This window comes from Sapajus apella, unplaced genomic scaffold, assembly GCF_009761245.1.
Source record: "Sapajus apella isolate SASKATOON/1434 unplaced genomic scaffold, GSC_monkey_1.0 scaffold52, whole genome shotgun sequence".
NCBI classification, from domain to species: domain Eukaryota; kingdom Metazoa; phylum Chordata; class Mammalia; order Primates; family Cebidae; genus Sapajus; species Sapajus apella.
The window spans coordinates 13,418,369-13,444,998 of NW_022436992.1; the positions used below are offsets into that span (position 1 = coordinate 13,418,369).

The 26,630-nt window shown below is 38.3% G+C and overlaps 2 gene segments (V, D, J or C); both read right to left on the minus strand.

The window, feature by feature from the left end:
• Positions 1-26,630, minus strand: part of LOC116526975 — a 315,897-nt gene that overhangs the window by 286,328 nt on the left and 2,939 nt on the right.
• Positions 16,198-26,630, minus strand: part of LOC116526983 — a 26,053-nt gene continuing 15,620 nt past the window's right edge. Inside the window, 1 exon segment of the V gene segment in view lies at positions 16,198-16,544. Coding sequence covers positions 16,213-16,544 — 332 coding nt within the window.

Genomic DNA, 26,630 nt, shown 5'->3' on the forward strand with positions numbered 1-26,630 from the left:
ATTCATCCATGTCCCTGCAAAGGACATGAACTCATCCTTTTTATGGCTGCATAGTATTCCATGGTGTATATGTGCCACATTTTCTTTATCAAGCCTATCCTTGATGGCCATTTGGGTTGGTTCCAAGTCTTTGCTATTGTGAACAGTGACACAATGAACATACATGTGCATGTATCTTTATAACAGAATGATTTATAAACCTTTGAGTATATACCCAATAATGGGATTGCTGGATCAAATGGTATTTCTATTTCTAGATCCTTGAGGAATTGCCACACTGTCTTCTACACTGGTTGCACTAATTTATACTCCCACCAACAGTGTAAAAATGTTCCTATTTCTCCACATCCTCTCTAGCACCTGTTGTCTCCAGATTTTTTAGTGAGCACCATTCTAACTGGTGTGAGATGTTATCTCAATGTACTTTTGATTTGCATTTCTCTAATGATCAGTGATGATGAGCATTTTTTCATGTTTCTTGGCCATATACATGTCTTCTTTTGAAAAGTGCCTGTTCATATCCTTCACTCACTTTTTGATGGGCTGTTTTTTTCTTGTAAATTTGTTAAGGCTGGTTCAACATACGCCAATCTATAAAGAGCCCACATAGCCAAGACAATCCTAAGCAAAAAGAACAAAGCTGGAGGCATCACTCTACCTGACTTCAAACTGTACTATAAGGCTACAATAATCAAAACAGCATGGTACTGGTACCAAAACAGAAATATAGACCAATGGAACAGAACAGAGACCTCGGAGGCAATGCCACACACCTACAACCGTCTGATCTTTGACAAAGCTGACACAAACAAGCAATGGGGAAAGGATTCCCTGTTTAATAAATGGTGTTGGGAAGACTGGCTAACCATGTACCGAAAGCTGAAACTGGACCCATTCCTTATACCTTATAGAAAAATTAACTCCAGATGGATTATAGATTTAAACATAAGACCAAACACCATAAAAACCCTAGAAGAAAACATAGGCAGTACCATTCAGAACATTGGCATAGGTAAGGACTTCATGACTAAAACACCAAAAACAATAGCAACAGAAGCCAAAATTGACAAATGGGATCTAATTAAACTTAAGAACTTCTGCACAGCAAAAGAAACAATCACTAGAATGAACTAGAAACCAACAAAATGGGAAAAATATTTTGCAAGCTATCCATCTGACAAAGGGCTAATATTCAGAATTTACAAAAAAAACTACCCTTTTCTATCAGCAAGAAACAATTGAAGCAAATAAAGGAATTTTAGCATTCATATTTTCTATCTCCCATGAATTTACAAAAGTCCATTTTGAGGTTGAAATCCAAGATTTTTACTAATTGCCCTCACCCATCTCCTCATGATGACAGCTTGTGCAGAAGGTTCTCTCCACCATCAATACGTGGTGGGAAGATAAGAGGCAAAAGTGAAAAATAAGTTAGGAAAGTTGAAAAATATCAATTTTTGAATATTACCACATACTATCCTCTTAAATGTATACTTAAAACTGCTAAACCTCAAGATGTATTCAACAAGTGTTGCAACAAATCTGGCTTATTTGTCTGTCTGTTAACCTGTTTATTTCCCAATGCAGGCAAGGCAGGAAGGATTGGAATGAGATTTCCTTCAGCTCTCCCTCAGTGCTGTCTATTACCTGTGCAGGCACTGGGATAATTTCCAGTTTCCTATGGCGTATGCCATGCCAAGGCTGTTGCAGCTGAAAGAGCTGTGAATAGGTTTTGACTGACTGACAACTGAGGCACTCACAGGACAGAACCTTCAGTTGCAACCTGTTGCCCTGAGTTCTCCAACATGTTGCTCTCATACAGAGATTCTGTTCAGCTGCTGCCCAGGTAAACAACACATTTGAGCAGCTGGGCCACTCCAGCAGGGAGGTTTTTGTTCAGAGCTGTACCACTGTGTGAGGATATTGTGTACCCTGCAGGCAGTAATAAACCCCAGCATCCTCAGCCTCTACTCTGCTGATTTTCAGTGTAAAATCTGTCCCTGCCCCACTGCCACTGAATCTATCTGGGACCCCAGGGTCCCGGGTAGAAACCTTATAAATTAGGCGCCTTGGAGGTTGACCTGGCTTCTGCAAAATCCAATTCAAGTAGGTGTTTCCATCACTATGCAGGAGGCTCTGACTAGACCTGCAGGAGATGGAGGCCTGCTCTCCAGGAGTGACAGACAGGAAGAGTGGCGTCTGGGTCATCACAATATCCCCACTGGATCCTGAAATAATGAGAGAGAAGTGTAAGGTCATGTACAAACTTTAAGAGCAATTTAAAAATAATTTTTCTTTTATTTATTTCAGGCTAAATCAATTTTTGTAATTTGATTCATTCCCTAGTAATATATAATTTAAAAATAAAAATGTATTTTCAAAGCACATCAGAGCCTCTAGAAGTTCCCTCTACCATTCTCTCCTTTTGTGTCAGAGTCTTTACCAGAGCACAGGTCTTTGTTCCTTCTGGAATCTTCCTCATTCTTACAGACCTAAACCTCCTATGCCTTACTCACACAGATATAAAAGTCACACTCGTCATCCTGGAGTACAAAACGTGCACATCTACCATGAGGACAGAACATGCATGGGAGGCAATGTGGCCCTTAGAGTTCACCCTCCCACCCCATTCTCCTCCCTCATATTTCTTCTGTCCTCACCAGGGACCCAGAGCATTAGCAGCCCCAGGAGCTGAGCAGGGAGCCTCATTGTGAGAAGAACTGAGGAGTCCTGATCAGCAAAGTCAAGGTTGGCGCTGAGATTTTATCTGAGACTCACAAGGGAAGGTCCTTCCTGGGGAACAATATGCAAATCCCCTGATGGGTGCAGTGGTGTAGAAAAAACAGGGTATGTACGGGGGTGTTGGGGCCTTTCCTAGGAACAAAATATTTTGTGTGCTTGAGAAAAAACTAGTAGAGATAACAATCTCTGCAGCCTGATTGGGACATGAATATATTTCAATGTTTACTGTCTTTTTTTTTTTTTTTTACTTCCTTAGCACTTTCCCAGTGCACGTTACACTTCTCTTTAATATGGCTGACCTGTAAATATTTGGTGCTTCTTATTTCTTTCTTCATGTGTGTTGAGAGGGTTTTGGTTTGCTCTTAATTTTATTAAATCAAAATAAAATGTTCCCTGAGCAAAGTGCAAACATGTTCATTGGTCAACAAAATGAAGTACTCACATTCACTATCCAGATATAAATATAAATAATTTTAAATTCTCCACATGCTTAATACCATCTGCCTCTAACCTACCTAGGGAACTGCTACTCTGATATCTATCACAAAGATTTGGTTTTCCTGAACATGAACAAGATGAGAATTAAAGTAAGTATATTTATGAATCCTTCATTTAATTTCATGGATACAAATTTCTGTTCATTGTTATTTACTGTGATTCTGATTTCTGAAGGATTTCTTCCTGAGTTTCTTATAGGGCATATATGCTAGTCATGGCTTCTTTTCTTTTCTTTTTGTAAGGATAGTTTTGCTGAATATAAAACCATTTTTAACTTTTTTTTTTAGTACTTTAAATAGCTTTAACATTACTGGTTAATCAAATACTATTAATGAAGTTACAATCCATATTTGAATTTCACTGAGCTTTCCACTGATATATATATCTACCATTTTTACTTCTAATGTTTTAGGATAAAATTTCAGGATCCCATATTGCATTCAGTTTTCATGCTTTTTAAATTTCCTACAATCGCTTACAGTTCTTTAGTCTTTGTTTTTAAATACCTTGAAATTTTGATGTATGCTGGCTGGTTATTTTTGAGAATGTCCCTTAAGTTCTATTGATTGGTATTTCCTATTGATTAAAGCCAGACTTTTCATTTTTGGCAAGAATATTACAGCAGGGACATGTCTTAGTTATAAAATATCAACATATCATCACTGGTGTTGATAAATGAATGTTACTAATGAACACTTTTTGTAAGAAAGCGTTGGTCAGGGGTAACCAAGGCAGCTGCTTCTGTCACTCTATCTGGTTATATGCTGACTTTGTTAGGAATTTTCTATTTCTATCTGCTATGGTTTAGTTTGTGAAATTCCAAAATTAATGTTAGAATTTAAAGCCTAAGTTGATATTAAAAGGTAGAGCCTCTTCGGAAGTTATTAAATCATGGACTTTGCCCTCAATGAGTGGAATTAATGGCCTTATATAGAAGGTTTCAGACAGCTGCCTGGCCCTTCCATCTCTGTGGCCATGTGCAGACACATCATTCAGTTTATCTCCTTTGCCTTTTCTGGCTCCACCAGGCAGCTTCACCAGATACTGAATCTGTCAGCATCTTGATCCCGTACTTCTGAATTCCAGAATTGTGAGAAATAAATATTTATTATTTATAAATTTGAGCTTGTTATAGCTGCATGAGTGAACTCAGACACTATCCGATTCTCTTTTCACTTTTTTTTTTTTTTCAGAATTCTGTTCTACTTGAAGCCTTTTCTCCAATAGAGAATACTAATTAAATAAATTATGCTCACTCTCAAATGTCAAGTATTTCCATCATGGCCATCTACCACTGGAATGTTGATGACCTGAAGGAAGGAAAAGAGGACTGGTATCACACACACACACACACACACACACACACACACACACACACACCCCTACTTTATATATATATATATATTTACTTTAAGTTCTGGAATACATGTGCAGAATGTGCAGATTTGTGAATGGGTATACATGTGCCATGGTGGTTTGCTGCACCCATTAACCCGTCATCTACATTAGGTATTTCTCCTAATGTTATTCCTCCCCTAGCCCCGTACCTCCTGATGGCTTGCAGTGTGTTACGTTTCCCTCCCTGTGTCCATGTGTTCTCATTGTTCAACTCCCACTTATGAGTGAGAACATGTGGTGTTTGGCTTTCTGTTCCTGTGTTAGTTTGCTGAGAACGATGGTTTCCAGCTTCATCCATGTCCCTGAAAAGGACATAAACTCATCCTTTTTATGGTTGCTTAGTATTCCATGCTGTATATGTGTCACAGTTTCTTTATCCAGTCTATCATTTATGAGCATTTTGGTTGGTTCCTAGTTGTTTCTATTGTGAACAGTGCTGCAATAAGCATACATGTGCTGGTGTCTTTATAGTAGAATGATTTATAATCCTTTGGTTATATAACCCAGCTGAGTCAAATGGTATTTCTGGTTCTAGATCCTTGAGGAATCACCACACTGTTTTCCACAATGGTTGAACTAATTTACACTTTCACCAACAGTGTAAAATTGTTCCTATTTCTCCACATCCTCTTCAGCATCTGTTATTTTCTGACTTTTTAATGACAGCCATTCTAACTGGAATGAGATGATATCTCATTGTGGTTTTGATTTACATTTCTCTAATGATCTAATGATGAGCTTTTTTCCATATGTTTGTTGGCTGCATAAATGTCTTCTTTTGAGAAGTGTCTGTTCATATCCTTTGCCCACTTTTTGATGGGGTTGTTTGTTTTCCTCTTGTAAATTTCTTTAAGTTCTTTGTAGACTCTGGTTATTAGCCATTTGTCAGATGGATAGATTGCAAAATTTTTCTCCCATTCTGTAGGTTGCCTGTTCACTCTGATGATAATTTCTTTTGCTGTGCAGAAGCTCAATAGTTTAATTAGATTCCATTTGTCAATTTTGGCTTTTGTTGCCATTGCTTTCAGTGTTTCAGTCATGAAGTCTTTGCCTATGTCTATGTTCTGAATGGTATTGCCTAGGTTTTCTTCTAGGGTTTTTATGGTTTTGAGTCTTATATTTAAGTCTTAATCAATCTTGAGTTAATTTTTGTATAAGGTTTAAGGAATTTCACCTTTCTGTATATGGCTATCAGTTTTCCCAACACCATTTATTAAATAGGGAATTCTTTACCCATTGCTTGTTTTTGTCAGGTTTGTCAAAGATCAGATGGTTGTAGATGTGTGGCATCATATCTCAGGCCTCAGTTCTATTCCATTGGTTATATATCTGTTTTGGTACTAGTACTATGCTGTAGCCTTTTAGTGTAGTTTGAAGTCAGGTAGTGTGATGCCTCCAGCTTTGTTATTTTTGCTTAGGATTGTCTTGGCTATACACGGTCTTTTTTGGTTCCATATGAAATTTAAAGTAGTTTTTTTCTGATCATGTGAAGAAGGTCAATGGTAGCTTGATGGGGATAGCATTGCATCTACAAATTATTTTGGGCAGTACGGCTATTTTCATGATATTGATTCTTCTTATTAATAAGCATGGAATGTTTTTCCATTTGTTTGTGTCTTCTCTAGTTTCCTTGAGCAGTGGTTTGTAGTTCTCCTTGAAGAGGCCCTTTACATCCTTGTGAGTTGTGTTCCTAGGTATTTTATTCTTTTCGTTGTAATTGTGAATGGAAGTTCAATCATGATTTGGCTCTCTGTTTGTCTATTATTGGTGTAGACAAATGCTTGTGATTTTTGCACATTGAGTTTGTATCCCTAGACTTTAAGTTGCTTATCAGCTTAAGGAGATTTTGGGTTGAGATGATGGAGTTTTCTAAATATAGAATCATGTCATCTGCAAACAGAGACAATTTGACTTTCTGTCTTTTTATTTGAATATACTTTCTTTCTTTCTCTTGCCTGATTGCCCTGGCCAGAACTTCCAATACTATGTTGAGTGGGAGTGGTGAGATGGGGCCAACGGAATCCAGCAGCACAGCAAAAAGCTTACCCACCATGATCAAGTCAGCTTTATCCCTGGGATGCAAGACTGATTAAACATATGCAGTTTGGGAGGGCGAGGCAGGTGGATTATTTGAGGTCAGAAGTTTGAGATCAGCCTGGCCAACATGGTGAAAACCTGTTTCTAATACAAATACAAAAATTAGTCCAGCGCTGTGGTGGATACCTGTAATCCCAGCTGCTCAGGAGGCTGAGGCAGGAGAATTGCTTGAACTCAGGAAGCATAGGTTTCAGTGAGCCGAGATCATGCCATTGCACTCCAGCCTGGGTGACAGAGTGACGCTCCATCTCAAAGAAAAAAATTGATGTATGCATCAATCAAACCCACTGTTTTTCATTGTCTTTTTAGTCATTGGCAGATTTTGTGTGCAGTTCTGATGATCTGGAAAGCCAGAGCATGCCAATGCTACATCTGAAGCCAGGAGGTCACTGTGGATATGAGCAATTGTGGGTCTGATCTGCATGTCTTCAAAGCCGTGACAGCTAGCCTGGGGAGGGCCTACAGGTTTTGGAATTTCTCATACCTGGATAAAGAGACACCATGATCTTGTCCTTTTAAAACATTTTGATATCTAGACCACACTCGAGAAGCCTAGTCCTCACTCCTTTCCTTTACTAGAAAGACTCTCACAAATAACTCTTTCTAATATGTATTTTCTTTTTGATTTATTTTTCCAGACTTACACTCTATTTTAGGAACAGTATGTGATAGGGAGAACTTGTTTTCAGCTAAATACCCTCGGGTCTGTCATTTCTGAGTTTCAATAGATATTATTTGCCCTATGGTCATGTGGTCGGCTGTATGAATGAGCAGAAACAAGATATATAAAATTATTGCTGGATGAAAAGGATAAGCTCTGAAACGGAGTGAAGAAATTGTGATAATAAAGGTAGTAATAACAATAATACCCTGAAGAAGTCTGGCCTTTACTGTCAGAGATGCACATATCTTCATCTAGGACCACTGTTTCGTATGTACCCCCTCTTGTGGTGAAGTGTGAGAGACAACCTGGGATTTTTTTCTGTTATTTGACATTGTCATTTCTAGGGTAATTGTTAATTGTTTCTTGCACATATTTTATTTTTGGTACCTGTAACAAATCATAATTGGTTCTCAGGTATTATGCAAGAGTATGGCCACATTAAATAGTGAGATACGGTTTTCAGTTTAGTATCAATGGTCTCCAAATCAGAATTTCCCCATCATGTCTGAAGACAATATTTTGCTGCAACACCATTCTAATTAGCAAGGGAGTGCCTGCAGCTTCATGAGACTTGGGGCCTACAGCAATTCAGTCAGTCTGAGCCTGTATCACACATTCTTTGTAATCATCCTGTCATAACCTGTAGGTCAGTTTTCTTCTTCTATCCCAATGGCATTCTTCAGCTCCGCTGGGATGTATTGGGAGGATAAGGGTGAGAATTATACAGAAAACTGGGTTTCAAGTCCTCAGTTATAGTTTGACATTAACATTATTTCATATAACAATCTCACGAGGGCAGTGTAGTGCCAACAGATGACAATTGAGGGAAGGGATATCCTCTTCTACCTTTCATAAACCAAGTACATCCTGGATTTTTGTAGAGGGTTAAACTAATATTTACAATAGGATTGTCACTTCAAATCTGTATTGCTTACAGAGTGTGAAGGCTGGGAGTGGTGCCATTTTTTGCCACTTTGCACCCTGGTTCCACAAAAGGCCATGCCTGTGTTGTTTAGAGCTTGGCAAGTGTTCTTAACACATGCTCCTTTATCACTTATCCATTTCTCCTCTCGTCCAGTGCTCTCAGCTCTTTCTCTGGTTCAGCAGTCCCCACATTTTCTTTTTTGGTCTAAAAATGGGTGAATGTTCCTCTTTCTATTAACCTACAGCCAATACCCTAAAACTCATGAAATAATTCAGACAATTAAAATAATCCACATTCACCTTTTCATTACATTGTTCATAAAAGATCACTATATAACATGACTAAAATAATTATGGAGGGTGGCTCAGTGCACAAATAGATCCTCTCTGATTCCTGAGTTTTTCTGAGAAAGATGAAATACAATTTCATTTTTACCCTTTTTGCAGCAAACACATATTGAGTCTTAATGGTGAGTCAGGCACTATGCTAGTTGCTAAATTTAACAATGGCAAAAAAGAAGAAAGAGAAAAAAACAATTGATTTTTAAAGCTTGTGTAATTCATAGGACAGACTATGAATATTCCCAGGTGTATTTGCTCAGCAGCACAGAAGATAAAACCTGCTGAGGTCACAGTGCTGTAGTGGAGGGAAGCAGCTGTGGAGCCAAATTTCCTGTCCCATGGCCACAGCAACCCTTGTTCTATTGTAGGCAGAAAATCCAAGGAGCCACTGCCTGGGAGAAGAGTGGAATATATGTGCACACATACATACCATACCTCTGTAAAAATCAAAGCTGCTAACTCAAGTCCAATACCTTCTCACAGTCCTTTTGTCTTTAGTGTTGGTAGAAAGAGTCCAAACATTGAATCCCAAGGTTACTTACCTCTGTCCTTTCTTTCCCAACCTGTCCTATGGTAGGTTTCCTGGGCTGACCAAGATTTCTGCTTGGGATTTCTTATGTGGAAGTAGTTAGATAGCAGCTGGGAATGGTAGCCAATTCAGGCTGTAGGATGAGTCCTCAGCTGAGGCTGTGAATCTCTACATATTCCTGCTTGGCTTCTCCCAAGAGTACCAGGCAGATGTTTTATAACCTCTTATTACTTCTATCACAATTATAGGTTCACTAAGATTCCAAAGGGTGGGGAAAGTATGCTACTATGTCCAATAGGGGAATTATCAACATCACAGTATTAGAAGAATTTATAAGATGGAAGATATTATGACCATCTTGGAGTATCCAGTTGGCAAATCTCTACACTTGTTTAAATCAATCCACATTTTTACTGTATGCAACATATACTAATTTTCATCTGCAACATCTACAAGCATTTTCCCATGACAGTGGTAAGTTAAAGTCCAAGATCTCCCCATCTAAATCAGAATCTGTGCAGTTGAGCCTCTATGACCATAGTTCCTAAATAGCACCTGTCTCCTATCCCACTCAAGACTTGTGAACAATAATGAGACAGGACTAGGATGCAGACACTTGACAGACAGTGCTGCAGATTCTCTCTTTCAGCAAGAAAGCACTCAGCAGTCAAAATTCCACATAGCATAAAGCAACAGCTTCTTTTTGGGGTTCCTGCATCAAATGTCTCTGTTTTTAAATTTTTTTCCCAAACTGCACTTTTTATCCCTTTAAGCAACTTCATCAAATCAAACAACAAATAATGAGTTTTTAACAGTGTCTTCTATGTTGATCTAAAGTCTCATTATCTTTTGAGGCAGTTTAATGTAAACTTCCTTCATTAATTCTTTGCCATTTTTATTTATTTATTTTTCCTTGAATTTAGACTGTAGGGCATTTTTTTTTTTTATTCTCAGCTATAGCCAATATGGCTTTTGTATAAAATTCTCCAAATTCTTCTTTTACATTGTTTCCCTCAACTCTAAATCCCCAAGTTCTGTTAGTAAGGCAACTGACCTTGATCTATAATCTTGATCTATTTTGAATGGAACATTCCCAGATTAGGTTCACACAAGGAAAATGACTGTATTCAAGCCACTTGAATTAACAGCTGTATCAGCTATTATTATTTATAATGATCATGGTCTAATAAGGTTCATATAACATGCTTGTGATCACTTGCATTAGTCATCACCAGAACAAGACCACCTGCAGCTGAGGACTGAGGAAATGGCCTGGTGTTTTGTTGTATTATTAAGTGAGGGGTGTCCACATAGTCCCCCTACAGACTGAAGACACTGGGGAGGAAGCAACCGTGTGTGTGTGTGACATCTGTGAAATAATCTGTTCTGGAACAAGAAGCTCCAAAATATCTCAAGCTGGGATGACTTCCATAGAGCATTTGGCTGCATATCAAAGACATCATCAATGGGCTGCTCCCAGGCTCAGGGCAGGTGCTTGTCTGCCTCAGCCATGTACATAATGGACATAAGGAGCTCAACTCTTCTGCCTCCTGCTGTGCTGAGCCCAGATGACAAAAAGGATTATGAGGAGGTGCCACATGATGGTGAAACTTGCTTTCTTCTCATTGTAAGTTGAATGTTTGGTACGGATTTTGGTCTGTGGCATTTAATTTCTCGTGGAGCACTCACAGTGTTATGTAACACGATAAACTCATAGAATGGGATGTGTTTAACCTCAGTGTCATTTGTGCTTTTGTGATTAAAAAAGATTCAGATGTTAATTAGGATATTATGTACCCCAGTTTTATTTATTTTTATTTTTTAACTTTTATTTTAGGTCCAAGGGTACATTTGAAGTTTTGTTACATAGGTGAACTTGTGCAATGGGGATTCATTGTACAGATTATTTTGTCACCCAGGTATTAATCCCAGTAACCAATAGATATTTTTTCTGCTCCTTTCTTTTCTCCCATCCTCCACCCTCAGGAAGACCCAGTGCGTGTTTTTCCCATTTTTGTGTTCATGAGTTCTCAATTTTCAAGCTCTGGACAAAGCTTGAGGAGAGCAAGCCACCATCCAGAACCCTACTGTCCCTGCATGGTTGAGTGACCGTGAGTCTGAGGTAGATTTCACTCCCACAGTCAGCATCCTGCAGTCTGAAGATGCAACATACTGTTATTGGCAACAACATAAAACTTGCCTCTCTTGTGTGACAAAACTGAGTAAAGGCAGTGCAACGATCCAACGATGTTATCTTGTTCAAGTCATTCATGCATAATTGATTAAATCAGGTAGAAAGCTCAGTGAAAGAGATTTTGAAATGCTAGTTTCTGTGATCAAAGAACACAGAGATTGTAACCACATACTGTTGGTTAGAATTTTGGCTCTTACACTTAATATTTGTGTAAATTTGGCAAATGAATTACACATTTTTATCTTGTTTTTTTCATCTTTAATAAAGGAAAATAAAGAAGTAACTATAGTATAAGACTATTATAATTAAGTGATTAAATATTTATAAAATTTTTATAATTTTCAAATGTATTAAACACTAAAAAATTACTAACAATCATTGTAATTTTGCTACATCTCTTAATTATGTAGATACAATGTTTCCCCAAATACTGTTTCTTTGACATTATTTACTAAATTACGATTTCCCCCCAAAACTCCTACTATGTTAAATGGCAGATAAATTTATTTCATGCTGAACTGCTAAAAACAGATATACAAAGCTGGAAAAAATATTAAAAGCTGATATTGTAAGGTACCATGTACCTTCAAATAGGGACTATGAAATACACACTCTGACTCCGTTTTTGATGTCTGATCACTGGCAGCTTTCAATCCCCACCTTCCACTTTATTTGTGCACATATTTGTGCAACTGCCTGCAGGACAGTCAAGCCTCATATATCCTCAGCAATGCAAGATAACATATCTCCAGTCCAACTATAAAGTCTCAGCCCTCTGTCTAACTCAAGCCAGCTTATTCCAGCTTGTGCATATCTTGCTCTCCCCAAGATTCCCTTGTGTGAGTTACAATATTTCTTCCAAATTCTCTTGTACATGGAGTGTCAACAGCTTCACCATAGTATCTATTAATTAGAAAAGAGCCATATCACCTCCATGGGTGACTGTAAAATATGCCAAGAGAGCAAGTATTTGAGGAATCAAGAAAAGAAAATAAGCTTTTATGAACTTAATATTTGTGTTCCCTCAGAATTCACAATTTGAAGCCTTAACTCCATGTGTGGGTGTATTTGGAGATGGTCTCTAAGAAAGTAACTACAGCCAAATGAGGCTGTAAGGTTGAGGTTCTGATCTGATTCCATTAGTGTCCTTATAAAAAAAAAGAGAGACCAAATCTATCAGGCCATTCTTGTAGTGCTATAAAGAAATATCTGAGACTGGATGATTTATAAACAGAAGAATTTTACTTGGCTCACAGTTTTTCAGGCTTTGTAGGAAGCATGGTGCTGACACCTGTTCAGCTTCTGGGAGGGTCTCAGGAAGCTTACAGTTATGATGGAAGGCTAAAGGGGAGCAGGCCCACCACATGGCCAGAGAAAGAGCAAAAGAGAGAGAACAAATTGTCATATGCTTTTAAACAAACAGATCTCATGAAAACTCACTTTCATGAAAACAGCACCAAGAACATCTTCTAAACATCTCATGAGTGCTAAACCTATATATGAGAAATCTATACTTTAGATTAGAAACTCCCATGTATACTTTACCCAGATTCATTTAGACTTTCTACTTTCAAATTCTTTCTATGTTTATGAGTTGGCATCTAGTTACTATTGATTCAGAACCAATCACCCAAAACTCATGGCAGATACTGGGGATTACAATTCTGCATGACATTTGGGTAGAAACAAATTTACAAACAACATCATCCCACATATGGACTCTCTCAAATCTCATGTCCTTTTCACACTTGAAATACAATAATTCCTTCTCAATAACTGCCCAAAGTCTTACCTTATTCTAATTTTAACTCAAAAGTCCCAAGTCCAAGTTTAAAACCACATCTGAGACTCATTTCCTTTCACTGAAAATTTGCCAAAATAGTATAAGACTCCCATGTATACTTTACCCAGATTCAATTAGACTTTCTACTTTCAAATTATTTCTGTATTTATGAGTTGGCATCTAGTTACTATTGATTCAGAACCAACCAGCCAAAACTTATGGCACATTAAAATTGACATCATTGTACTATTATGTTTGTGATTGTAAATTACATGCATTTCATATTGAACTAGGGAAATAAAACATGAAGAAAATTTTCTATTTGAAACAACAAATAAATTATAATATGTATAAGGATTTATGAAAGTGGAAACCCTTGAAAGATTTATTGCAGCTGATAAAGAGATGAAATAAAGTGGGTTGTTCAAGAAGAGGAAGCTGTGGTTTGTGATTGTAAAAGTCTGTTGGTGGGGATAGAAATCAACAAAACCTCAAAGTTAATCCAAGTAAGTTAAAAATGTGTTGATAAATACAGTCATTCTTTTTTTAAAAAATTTAAAAAGTATATATATTTTATTGCACTTTAGGTTCTGGGGTACATGTGAAGAACATATGGGATTGTTGCATAGGTACATACATGGCAATGTGGTTTGCTGCCTCCATCCCCATGACCTATATCTGGCATATCTCCCCATGCTATCCCTCCCCAATAAATGCAGTCATTCTAAATGAAAAATTCCTCAAATATAAGGCATATAATGCATAGTAAATTAATTGTAGTAATCCGAGTATAACAATGACAATATTACTCATGCAAAACTAGGAATCATAATTCAAGGGCAATAACATGTTTTACCATCATGCTAATTTTAATATATGGTAAGATTTAATAACCAGTATTTCCCTTGACTTTGAAATTTAAAATTATAGATGTATATAGGTGTAACGAAAAATAAATATGACATATATGCTTCTGTTTTGTTTCTTCAGTTTCTTCCCATTCTGTCTTGCTTGGGATTCACTCACAATGGTCATTTGTTAACTTTTAAAAATAAAACATCTAACCTCTCAAGATCATTCTACTCTATATGAGGAATTACAACAACTGACACAAAAAGTTCGTCAGTGAGAGGAAGAGATGTCTGTGCTTGGTCCTTTTATGTTACGCACTAGTCCAGAGCACAAGAGCCTAAGAACAGACACACTGCCTGAAGAACAAGGCATTCTTGCTTAAATGTTATCTCCTTTCTGTAGGAAATTTTCATTTCACATGCTTCAGCTCTCCATTTTTCATTCTGATTAGGTCTCCTTAGTTTGTTTCTTGAACCAGTTCTTCCTTGTCTGAAGGAACTTTTCCACCTCCTGGGACCATTCCCAAACACCACTGGGCATGAGTACCATTCACTGGGTAGTAAAAATATGGACCCAGGTTTGGCAAGACTAGGAAAAATTTTGAAAGTATTTAATGGGCATCTCAAAGCTACCTTGGATTTATTTTCTTACATCCAGATATATTCTAGTTCTTCCAAATACCTCCTCACTCAGAGGTTTTTTCTTTCCATTGCATAGATTGGCAATAAAATAGAATCTCCGCACTGATGGTGGAAATGAAAAATGGTGCCACAGGTTTGGAAAACAGTCTGCAATTCAAGTGGTTAAACAGAGTTACAATATGATCCAGGAAGCTCTTACGTGTGGGCCCAACAAAAAGGAAAACATGTATCTACACAAAAACTTGCACTTGAATGTTCTTAACAAGTTGCTGCCCATCTTTTGAATTATTTAGGAATGGCTTTGTTCTAAAAAGAGATCACCAGAATTCCACACAAACCCAGAAACCTGACCATATCATCTCTGCTATAGGCGCAGATGAATTATAGAAGATCTCTTCATGCTGAGTTGAATGGGATTGAGTCTCTTTGCACAGGAACTTCGCCAAACCTTTGGTGATTACAAACCTCAACACCTTTTCTCATCACTTTCCCATGAAACTCGCAGTTGCACAGGCTCAATCCAGGAAGCCAGGTAGTGGTCTCTTCAACTCTGTGACTCTTCACAAGAAATACATTGGGACTTGTTTTTAGGTTTATGTCATCAACCTGCAACACCCACTGCCATCTGAAGTTCACCAAATGTAAGTTAAAATTCAGGAAGATTGCCCAATATGATAGACACAATAGCTCATGTCTACTATAATTCCTTGCATGTTCCCATTCCTAAAGTACCCTCGAAGTCTTAAAATGGTTATCATCCTCTATACTTCTAGCGGTGTATAGGGTAAATTCCATGCCCTGCATGTTCCAGTGTATGCTTTTACTTTTAAAACTCAACTTTTGGAATTTCAAGAATTCCTTTTATGATCTATCATAAGAGGTAATCAAGGCAAATCAAAGAGTTTTAGCATTTAGATCTTGTATCTGACATTAATTTACAAAAGTCTATTTAGGCAATCAAAAGCCAAGATTTTTGCTAATTGCCCCCAACTAGCCTCCAGTATAAATGGGGAGCTACATTTTACAACTAGTGTAAAATCTTGTCTACAGTGCCTTTATTACATAGGGAGATAAGCCATAAGCAAGGAGAGTAGAAAGCTTGGAAGGTGGAAAATACTGATTTTTAAATATTACCAAATAATTATCCTATTGCAATATATAAAAACAGATAAAATATATAAAAATGACGAGGCACTCAGCATGTGTTGCCAAAAACTTGTGTCAACTGCCTGGCACTTATGCTGATTCACTTCAATTGGCAAATGAAGAAAGGAGGATTCAAATGAGCTTTTATTCAGTTGCATCATGAATCAGCAGCAGCTTCATGGGAACCTCCCCCACTCTCCTACTGCTTTTGCCATGTCAAAGCTGTTGCAGCTCACACGTGATTAGTACCTGAGATGTAACAAAGGGATTCATGAGACCAGTCTATTCCTCTGAGTTGTCCAACATTTTCCTCATGCACAGACTCAGAGAACTTGCCGTGCTGCTCCCCAGACAAACAACGCGCATGAGCAGCTGGGCTACTTCAAGCAGAGAGGTTAGTGTTCAGGGCTGTAGCACTGTGGGAGGATTTTTTGTACCTTGCATGCAGTAATAAACTCCAACATCCTCCGTCTCCACACGGCTGATTTTCAGTGTGAAATCTGTCCCTGACCCACTGCCACTGAACCTGTCTGGGACCCCAGAGGCCCTGTTGGAAACTTTATAGATTAGAAGCTGTGGAGACTGGCCTGGCTTCTGCAGGTACCAATCCAAATAGGTGTTTCCATTACTATACAGGAGGCTCTGACTAGACCTGCAGGAGATGGAGGCTGGCTCTCCAGGGGTGACAGGCAGGGAGAGTGGAGTCTGGGTCATCACAACGTCCCCACTGGATCCTAAAATAAACAGAAAGAAGTGCGAAGATATGTACAAATATCACGTGTTATTTTCATTTGTTGCTTATTTCAGGCTGTATAATTGTTTGTTATTTGTGTTTGTACACCAAACATATTCCATTTGAAAAAAGAATACAAGATTTGCAAGCCACAAAGAGGATTCTAGAAGTCACCGACATCTCCCTTTTTCTGTGTGACAATCTTCACCAGAGCACAGGCACTTGCTTCTTCTTGAATCTTCCTCACTCTCACAGATCTAAACCTCACATTCCCTGTCCTAGAGGACAAGACCTGTACATCTAACACATGGGCAGAACAGAAGACACATGAGAGGCAGTGGGGCCCCCAGAGCTTACCCTCCCTCCCCATTCTCTTCCCTCATCTTCTTCTGTCCTTACCAGGGACCCAGAGCATTAGCAGCCCCAGGAGCTGAGCACGGAGCCTCATAGTGAGAAGGTGCACTGAGGAGTCCTGATCAGTCAAGGCAATGCTGGGCCATTATCTCAGACTCGCAAGGAGGATCTTTTCTAGGCGACAATATGCAAATCCGCTGGTGGGTACAGTGATTCCAAGAGAGACAACAGGAGGAAGAGGACCTCTCTTGTGGGCAAAGAGACATAAAATATCCTTCGTGTTTCAAGGAAAACTAACCAAGGTAAAATCTGTGTTGCCTCAGTAGGAGAAGGGACATATTATAATATTTCCTTTTTTTCCCCACCTGTTTTTCAACAGTTCTTTAGCACTGTTCCAGGCACATTTTGTGCTTGTCTCTGATAAAGCTGAGTTTCTATAAATATTGCTTCATTCTTTTTTCTTGTCTAGAACTTTCTTAAAGGAATCTAGGTTTGGCTATTTTATTTTTTCATTGAGATAAACCACTATCCATCTGAAACTATAGGATATTTCAAAATTTCTGAATAATTCTCTCATACATCTTCCCAATCAATAACTGCTTTCCCATCCTAACCGAAGTAACTGTCTTTCTGACGTCTACCACAATAGTTTGTTTGTACTTAGAAGTGAATATCATAGAAATTGAAGTAAATTTTTTTATTGTTGTGTCTAGTTTTTTTTTTTTCCCCATTCCTTTACTATTTTGAGGCCTTTATTTCTGCTTATGGATTCAAATTATTGTCCTCTATAATTTCCTGTGATTCTGAAGAATTTTTTTCTTAAATTGATTGCAGATAATTTATTGAATGTCTACAAGTAATAATTCTCTTTGTGTTTATGAAGATGAGGACTAAGCTCTGATTTTTTTTTTTTTTAACCTTGCCCCGGTTCCAATCTAAGGTGTTTGGGGAGTCATGCCCTACAAACTAAATTCTCATCAGATGGGTTTTATTTAACCCTACATATCATGACTTACTTTTCAGCCTGGCTCTGGTGTAACATGACGCAACAAGGAAGAAAATCAAAATATTTTAACCTAAAGTATGTTTCTTTTCTCTATCCTGAAATGGCCCTGCAAAGCTATCTTTTGTGAGAAAAAAAAATTTGCATCTCTAAAGCATCTCTATTACAGAGAGTCTCAATCTTGAGGAAGAGTCTAGCACCATTTAAAATTCTGAATTGGAGGCCGGAGGGCGCGGTGTGGGGGGGCTTTTGAAGCAGTGTGAAGAGATGTAAAATAATTATTGCATGAAAATTGCAAGCTATGAACTCGGATGATTAAGTAGCAGTAGTAGTAATAATAATAATAATGATAATAATGATAATAGTAATAATACCCAGAACCAGCTTGGACTCTGGGCCATTGCTATCCTGGATCCCAGAGCCCTCTCTAGGATCGCTGTTGTGCACGTGCCCCCTCTTGTGGTCAACTGTGGCAAGACACCTGCTGTTTTTTCCTGGTACTTGACTGTTATTCCTAGTGAATAATGTACGTCTTGTTTGCATATTCTCAAACGTGCTTTGTTGTTTGTTTGCTTGCTAGCTTTTTTTTTTTTTTATGATGCCTAAAACAGTCACAAATGGTTTTCAGGCACTATCCAAGACTGTGGAAACGTAAGCGAGTGGTAGGTAGCTCTCAGGTAGATGTTAATACCTATGAATTGGGATTTCCTCATGTCTGGTTTCCAAGTGTTGTGGAGGCCACACAATATGTTCCTGCCCAACGCTCTCTAGTTAGCAACGGAGTGACCCTAAGGTCATCAGACTTGAGGTCTACAGCGGCTCAGTCGCTGATTTCTTGCTTCACTGTTTTGTTTCCCAGTCGTCATCTGTGGGCTGTTTCCACCATGTCTGTGCCTCTGGCCTCTCTCAGCTTCCCGGCAGTGCTGGGGGTCTCAGCTGATGGCTGCACAGTGAAAGGTCTTCATGTTCTCAGCTCTGGCTAGAGCTCAAATTCAGAGCAGGACAGCGCCCTCCAGATGATTGTAGAGCAGGGAGAACCCCTCTTCTGTCTTCTCTAAATGGAGTACATTCTAGAATTTATGGAATATTTATATTCCAATATTTATGAAATGATTCAAATTCTTTTTCAAAACTGTGTAGGAAGCTGTGTCTGAAGACGGAGAGCAATGTTTTTTTTTAATTTATTTCTATTTTTTTTTGAGACAGAGTTTCACTCTTATTGCCCAGGCTGGGGTGCAATGGCACCATCTCAGCTCTGCAACCTTTGCCACCTGGGCTCAAACTATTCTTCTGCCTCAGTCTCCCAAAGTTTTGGGATTATAGGTGAAGCAAGGCTTTGTAAATGACTTTGCCCTTTGGTTCTACACAAGGCACTGAAGCCTGCGGAATTTAGGTCTTCCCGCGGATTCAAGGGTCCCTGCTGCCACCTCATCACTCAGCTTCCTCCTCTTGCCCACTCCTCCCTGTTCTTTCTCTGGTCAGGAAATTCTCACACGTTTTGGTCTAAAATGGAAGGAGTGTTGCTTCTTTCACCTGACGATCAATTAATTTACAATTTGCAAGATAATAATTCACAATTAAATCAAATCACATTACCATATTTGTCTAGAAAAGATTTTATTCTTTTTGTTTATTACAGATTGCCTCATGGCCTAATCAAACTTCCACCAGATCATTTGTGAGAGCAAATTTAACTGTCAAATTTACAGTTACATTTATCTGTTGAGTTCTTGATTTGAAATACTTGATATTTGAAATTTCTATTTGATTTCTTTTTATAGTTTCTGATTCTCTGCTAAAATTCTTGAACTTGTCATTGAATGCATTCAGCATATACCATACTATTGGCCCAATATCTGCAAATTCTTTTGGCCCCTTTCTGTTGCCTGTTTTTTTCCTCTTCATTTTGTATGTTTAAATATTGTTGATTGAAATCATACTATGTTTAATACACTTAATATCTATTTAGATTTAAATTGATACTTGATGTCGATTTAAACTGATACTTTAGAAACAATTTTAGTCTGTGGAATGATTTTCACACTCAGGAGACGATTTACTTCTTATTTTTCCAGAATGAAATGCGAGGGCTGTATCAACTTAATGCCATCAAAGTTTGCACTACTTTGGCCCTGGGTGTCAGTGTGATGGAGCCTTGCTACTCCTAGTCATCCTCCTCCTGGTATGTTTCTCTAGCAAGATTTCACCTCAAGACCTCGGTGTGTGTCAGGTTCCCTCTTTTTCTGAAGTCTTTAGGGATAATTTTTCACTTGTCGCCAAAGGATATTTTTGAAAGCTCTGGTTGGGTGCGGTGGCTCATGCCAGTAATCCCAGCACTTTGGGAGATCGAGACGGGTAGATCACAAGGTCAGGAGATCGAGACCATCCTGACCAACATGGTGAAACCTACCAAAATACAAAATTAGCTGGACATGGTGATGTGTGCCTGCAGTCCCAGCTCCTCAGGAGGCTAAGGCAGGAGAATTGCTTGAACCCAGGAGGGGAAGTTGCAGTGAGCTGAGATCGTGCCACTGCACTCCAGCCTGGGCAACAGAGCGAACCTCGGTCTCAGGAAAAAAAAAAAAAAAAAAGAAAAGAAAGAAAAAGCAGCTCTTCGGGGCTCTGAGGCCTCTCAGCCCCTCCTTTCTTTCAGATTCTCAACCTTGGGCCTCTATTTCTGAGCCTGCTTATGTTTCAAGGGACACTGATGACACAAAACTGGTGCTCACCTGTCTAGGTTTCCCTGCTTTTCTTGTCTCCTTGAAGACCGGCTGGGTTGGTATGTGTAATGCCCTATCGTGGAGGTAGATGGGCCTGTTTCCTAATTAATAATTATTAAGCTGAGGCCAAGAAAACTTGAGAGAGTGTTTATTGTTCCCACAAAAAATACCTGTGTGGGATGGGCACGAGCTGGTGCAATCCTGATTGAAGAGGCAGAGTTTAGGCTCTTAGAGTTGGTAGGCGGAGAGGCTGAGGGAATGTTCTCCTTGTGGGCTGGAGGGTTGTGGAGAATTTCTTTTTTTTTTTTCCCATTTATTTTATTGCATTTTAGGTTTTGGGGTACATGTGAAGAACATGCAAAATTGTTGCATAGGAACACACGTGGCAGTGTGATTTGCTGCCTTCCTCCCCATCACCTACATCTGGCATTTCTCCCCCTGCTATCCCTCCCCAGCTCCCCACCCCCCACCGTCCCTCCCCTATTTCCCCCCAACTGACCCCAGTGTGTAGTGCTCCCCTCCCTGCATCCATGTGCAACCATCATTCTCAGCAAACTGACAGAGGAGCAGAAGATCAAACACCGCATGTTCTCACTCATAGGCGGGTGTTGAACGATGGGAGAATCTCTTACCAGCACTTACAGAGATGTTGGCAGGGAAAAAAGGAGGAAGAGGGGCTTGGAGGATGTCAAGGATAAAACATCAAAAATAATCAGACTCTGAGACATGGTGCTGCTCTAATGCATTTAAACATGTTTTCAATTTTTGTTCAACTTTTTGTAGTTGTTCCTAACAGGTTGGTTCCGAATAAGCCATTTCACCGTTTTACAGAAAAAAGTTGTAAAGCAATTTTTGAATTATGAAATGATTCAAATTTAAAAATAGGCTGAGAAATATTATGTATAAAATTACAGGTTGGAGCAAAATGATAATGATAACATGTTATCGAATGGTTACTATTTATAAACACTCAAAGTATTCAACTCTTATAATACCCTACGGTGTAGATATTCCTTTATTTTTTATTATTACACATGGGAAAATCAAGCAAAGAAAGTTTTAGTAATGTCCTGAAAGTCACACAGATGTTAAGTGGATGAGCCCAAATTCCCGTCAAATGTGTATGGTTTTGGATCCTGTCTTTCATCATGGGACAAAGTAGTATCCAAAGGCCCTTTCTGAGGGGCTCATTAGATTTCCCACTTAGACATCAGTCATTTTGACAAGAGAAAGGAGTGGACCAGTGTCCTCTCACTGTCCGTGGCTCTCACACTGTGACAGGCAAGCTCCTATGTAGTTGACAGTAGCAATACGCTGCATCTTCAGCCTCCAGGCTCTGACTGAGGGGATGAAATCAGTCTACCCACTGTCACTAATCCTGGCAAGGACACCAAGGTGCAGATCATGATTAATATAAATAACAAGAGGCAGAGCCTGTCCTGGTTTTTGTCGACTGCAATTCAGCCAGCTACTAATATCGTCAAAGCCTCTCAGTTGATGATGGCCTTTCAGCTTCTGTCTGGAAGCTTTGTCTGGAAGTTGTAAGTTTGGGCACCACAATGTTCCCATTGGCAGCTGAAATGAAAAAAATATTACATGAAAAATGATGATGTAATTGAGATTAAATACGTCACACTTCAAATGTATGAGTTCCTCTGAGAAGTCACAATTCACAGATGCAAAAAAGCCCTCAGAACTCATCTGACAATGAGAAGAAAGGCTGTTTCCTCGTCATGTGGGAGCCTCATAATCTCTTTTCTGACCTGGAGCCGGTGCAGTAAGAGGCAGAGAAGCTGAGCTCCTCACGTCCATTCTCTACGTGGCTGAGGCAGACGCCTGTCCTGTGCCAGGGGACACAGACAGGTGCATACACAGTAAGAATCGCAGGATACTAAACTGGGTTCTGCCCATGTCAGGCGGAGTCACTGCTTAGCCTTAATTGATCTAGTTCTTTTTAGAGACCAGAAGCTGAGTCAGCAGAGTGATTACTCTGACATCTAATTCGGAAATAGAACACAAACACCTCAAATATTTTTCTGAAAATATGAATATTATGAAAAGCTATTTCCTAAGCTTTCAGATATCTTAACAGATATTTCCTTTATTTCCAATGCTTTTCTTTCCTTAATGGAAGGACTTCCACCCCTAGACATATACCCAGGAAAAATAAAGACCCATGTGCACATAAAAGTTTGCATGTGAATTTTCATAGCATCATAATTGAAATAGCCAAATCATGGAAACTACCCTAATGTCCATCAATTGAGGAATGGATGAAAAAAATGTGGTGTATTCATGCAAGGGAATACTACTTGGCCATACAAAGAACTGAAGTACTGACACACTCTGCAACATGGAGGAACCTTGCAAGCATTATGCAGAGTGGAATAAACCAGTCACAACAGATCACATAGAGTATGATTCATTTCTATGGAATATTCTTAATAATCGTATCTATAGAGAAAAAGTAGCTGACTGATTTCCAGAGGCAGGGAATACGAGATGCTGGTGGATAAGGTGAGTAACTGCTGATGGGCACAAGGTTTATTTTGAGTATGATGAAAATGCTGTAGAAATGACGGTGGCGATAACTGTACACCTCTGTGCATGCACTAAAAACCACTGAGTTGTACAACTTAAGTTGTTGAGTTGTATGCTATGTGAGTTACATAATGATAAAGTTGATAATAAAAGGTCTAGGGTTTTAAGGACAAAAAGATCTTGGGCAAGAAATAGCCAAAATATATGAGTAGTTAGAAACCAGAAGAGGTGTTTGTGGGCTGGTGCCTGGGGCTCTCTGTTCTGATATGTGCTCTGTATATTTACAAATAATCCATCTTTTGAATTACCAAGATTTAAGGTTATCGAGAAGGGCACAGGCTGGACTTAAGTAGCATCACAACGGCTCACATCTTGACCTGCACTGTCATGTGAGGAGGACCAACGCAGGTGATTGTGCAGTGTTTTCAGCCTTCAGGTCCTAACTGTGAGTGAGGTCTCTGTCTCAGACCAATTCCGTTGAGTTAGGGCGAAGTCAGACAGACGCATACACAATAAGAATCGCAGGATACTAAACTGGATTCTGAGTCACTGTTCAGCTCTAGCTGATCCAGTTATTTTTGGAGACCAGAAGCTGAGTCGGCACAGTGATTACTCTGGTATCTAATTCAGAAATAGAACACGAACACCTCAAATATTTTTCTGAAAATATGAAGGATATGAAAAGCTATTTCTTAAGCTATCAAATATCTTAAGAAATATTTCATTTATTTCTAATGCTCGTCCTTTCTTCATAATATGCACAATTTCCCCACCCCAACCAGTATGATTTCTATTGAGATCATAAGTTGCTATTAGTAGTTATGTTTATGTTTGCCATTCAATGTCAGCGGTATAGTACTCCAAAATCTCAATGCTAGAACAGCAAGGTACAAAATGTTTAAGTAACATGATAATTCACAAATAAACATGAATTTCAGATTTATAAAAGGAAATGAAAACACGAATGCCCTGATACAGCAGGATAAAATATGCTTTTCTACACACAGAGTAAAGAGTAAAAATTATAAAGGGAAATATAGTTGCACATATAAGCAATTTTCAAAAACCATCTGCCATCTGCTGTGAAGACTTCAGTCCTGTCAACTCACTGAAATGTTTCTCAGGTTTATCTCTCTATCACCTCCATCATCTTGATAACCACAAGGAGCCTTGGGAGTGGTGTTGCTCATGTTCTAATCCCTCATTGTCTAGTTTGATAAGTTACGTTGACAACTGTACAATAAAATTGATAAGATCAAAAGACTATTGAGGATATTTCAAGTAGAAAAACTAAAGTCAGTGTCTCTCATAAACATGGACACAAACATTCAAAAGAAAAGGAAGATTTACCTCTGTCTCTCTCAGATAATCTGTCATGCCCAACTTGAATATACTTCAGAAGTACAAGGTTATTATAACATTACATAATTAATCCATGTAATGCATCATATTGACAGAATTAAGAATAATAACTTTGATTATCTTAATAGTAGCTGAAAGTCACTTGAAAGAAGTCAACAGTCATACATGATAAAACTCTCAGCAAGCCAGAGCAAGCCCGGAATAATGGAAAATCACCTTATTCTGATAAAGCATCTACAAATAATCCATCTTTAGAATTACTGAGGATTAGAATTGTTGAGAAATGGTACAGGCAATTCGACAGCAAACATCATACTTAGTAATAAAATATTAAACATTTTACTTTCCAAATTGTAAAAAATATGGAACCATCCACTATACAAAATTATAATGGAGGTCCTAAGACTGCAAACATTCAAAACAAATAAACAAACAAAATGCATGGAGTTTGGAAATGAACAAGGAAAATATTTGTATTTGCTAATAAAATTTGTACATCAGTTCTTAAAGAATCTAAAACTTAATCACTAGAAATAATAACTTAGCAAGATCTCTGCACACAATGTAAATAGAGAAATATCTGTGGTGGATTAAAGAATATGTAAGTAAATAGAGGATATTTTCATGTTTATAAAAGGGAAGACTTGATATTGTTAAGATTTCAGTTTTCTCCAGTTTGACTGATAGACTCAATGCAATCCAATTAAAATCTTCAAGGGGATTTTTGAAATTGAAAGGGTGATTCTAGAATTCACATGGAAATTCAAACAATGTAGAATAGTCAAGAAAATCTTAAATCTAAAAATCTGGTATTATGTCTTCTGACTTTATTTTTCTTCTCTATAATAAAGACAGTAATTAAGACGGTGGGTATACTATAGGTACAGAGATAAAGAGTCAAAAAAAAAGATCATTTATACACAGTCATGTGATTTTTATTTTTATTTTTGAGACGAAGTCTTACTCTGTCATCCAGGCTGAAGTGCAGTGGCACAATCTTGGCTCACTGCAACCTCCGCCTCCCATGTTCAAGTAATCCTCTTGTCTCAGCCCATCTGATTTTTAAGCACAGGCAATAGAGTGAAGTATAGGTTTTTCTTCAATTGTTGTTTGTTTTGTTTTGTTTCATTTTTACAGGGAATGATGAGGAGTTGTTGAGTACAAAAATGAAAATAAAATGAGACATCAAAATAAAATTCTTGTTCTGCCTCATCCAGGTAAAAATATGAATTAGAGGTAGACTGCTGTCTATATGTGAGAGGTAAACTAATGATGCTTCTATAAGAAAGCATAGGAGCATATCTGTAAGCCCTTTGGTGGTAAAAGTTTATTAAACAGAGGACACACATAAACACACAAAACAAACACAAGAGAAAAAATGACAAGTAAAATGACAAATTAGATTGCATTATAATTAAGAACTTCTAATCATATATATGTATATGATTAATATAACATTACGCATACACACACACACACACACACACACACAAACACACACACACAATTTGAACAGGAACTTCCCTAAAGATAAGATATGCAAACAGCCAATAAAAATAAACACATGAAACGTGACTCAACATCATTACCAATTAAGTGTAAATATTAATCATGATACAATTTCAGATTTATCAGTACAGATGTTTTGCAGGGGATATGTATAGTGCATCTTTGACATAATTAACTCTATCTCAGATAAAGGCTGCATTATATGTTTCATAGGGCAGCTTTCTAACAAGAATAGAATGTTTTGCCTAAAAAATAAAAAATAAGTAAAAATAAAGGCTGTGTCCCACCAGATATGGTCACAAACAAGCACATGCTTCCACTATCAGTTCTCACCAGAGGACTCTGTGACCATAAAAATGCAGGTTTTCAGTATCTCAAAAGGGCCATGTTAACTGACAACTGTCCCACTGTGGCTTGTGATAAGAACTCCACATCTGCCTAAGAAGGCTCTGCCACATCAGAGACTCTTCCTTGCAAGGACCGAGGGACCTTCAGGCCAGACCAGGATTGTTTTTGTCTTCTTCACTACTCTTGGACTGATTTGATAACCCTTTCTCCTTTTTTTTTCTTTTCTTTTTTTTTTTTTTTTTTTTTTTTT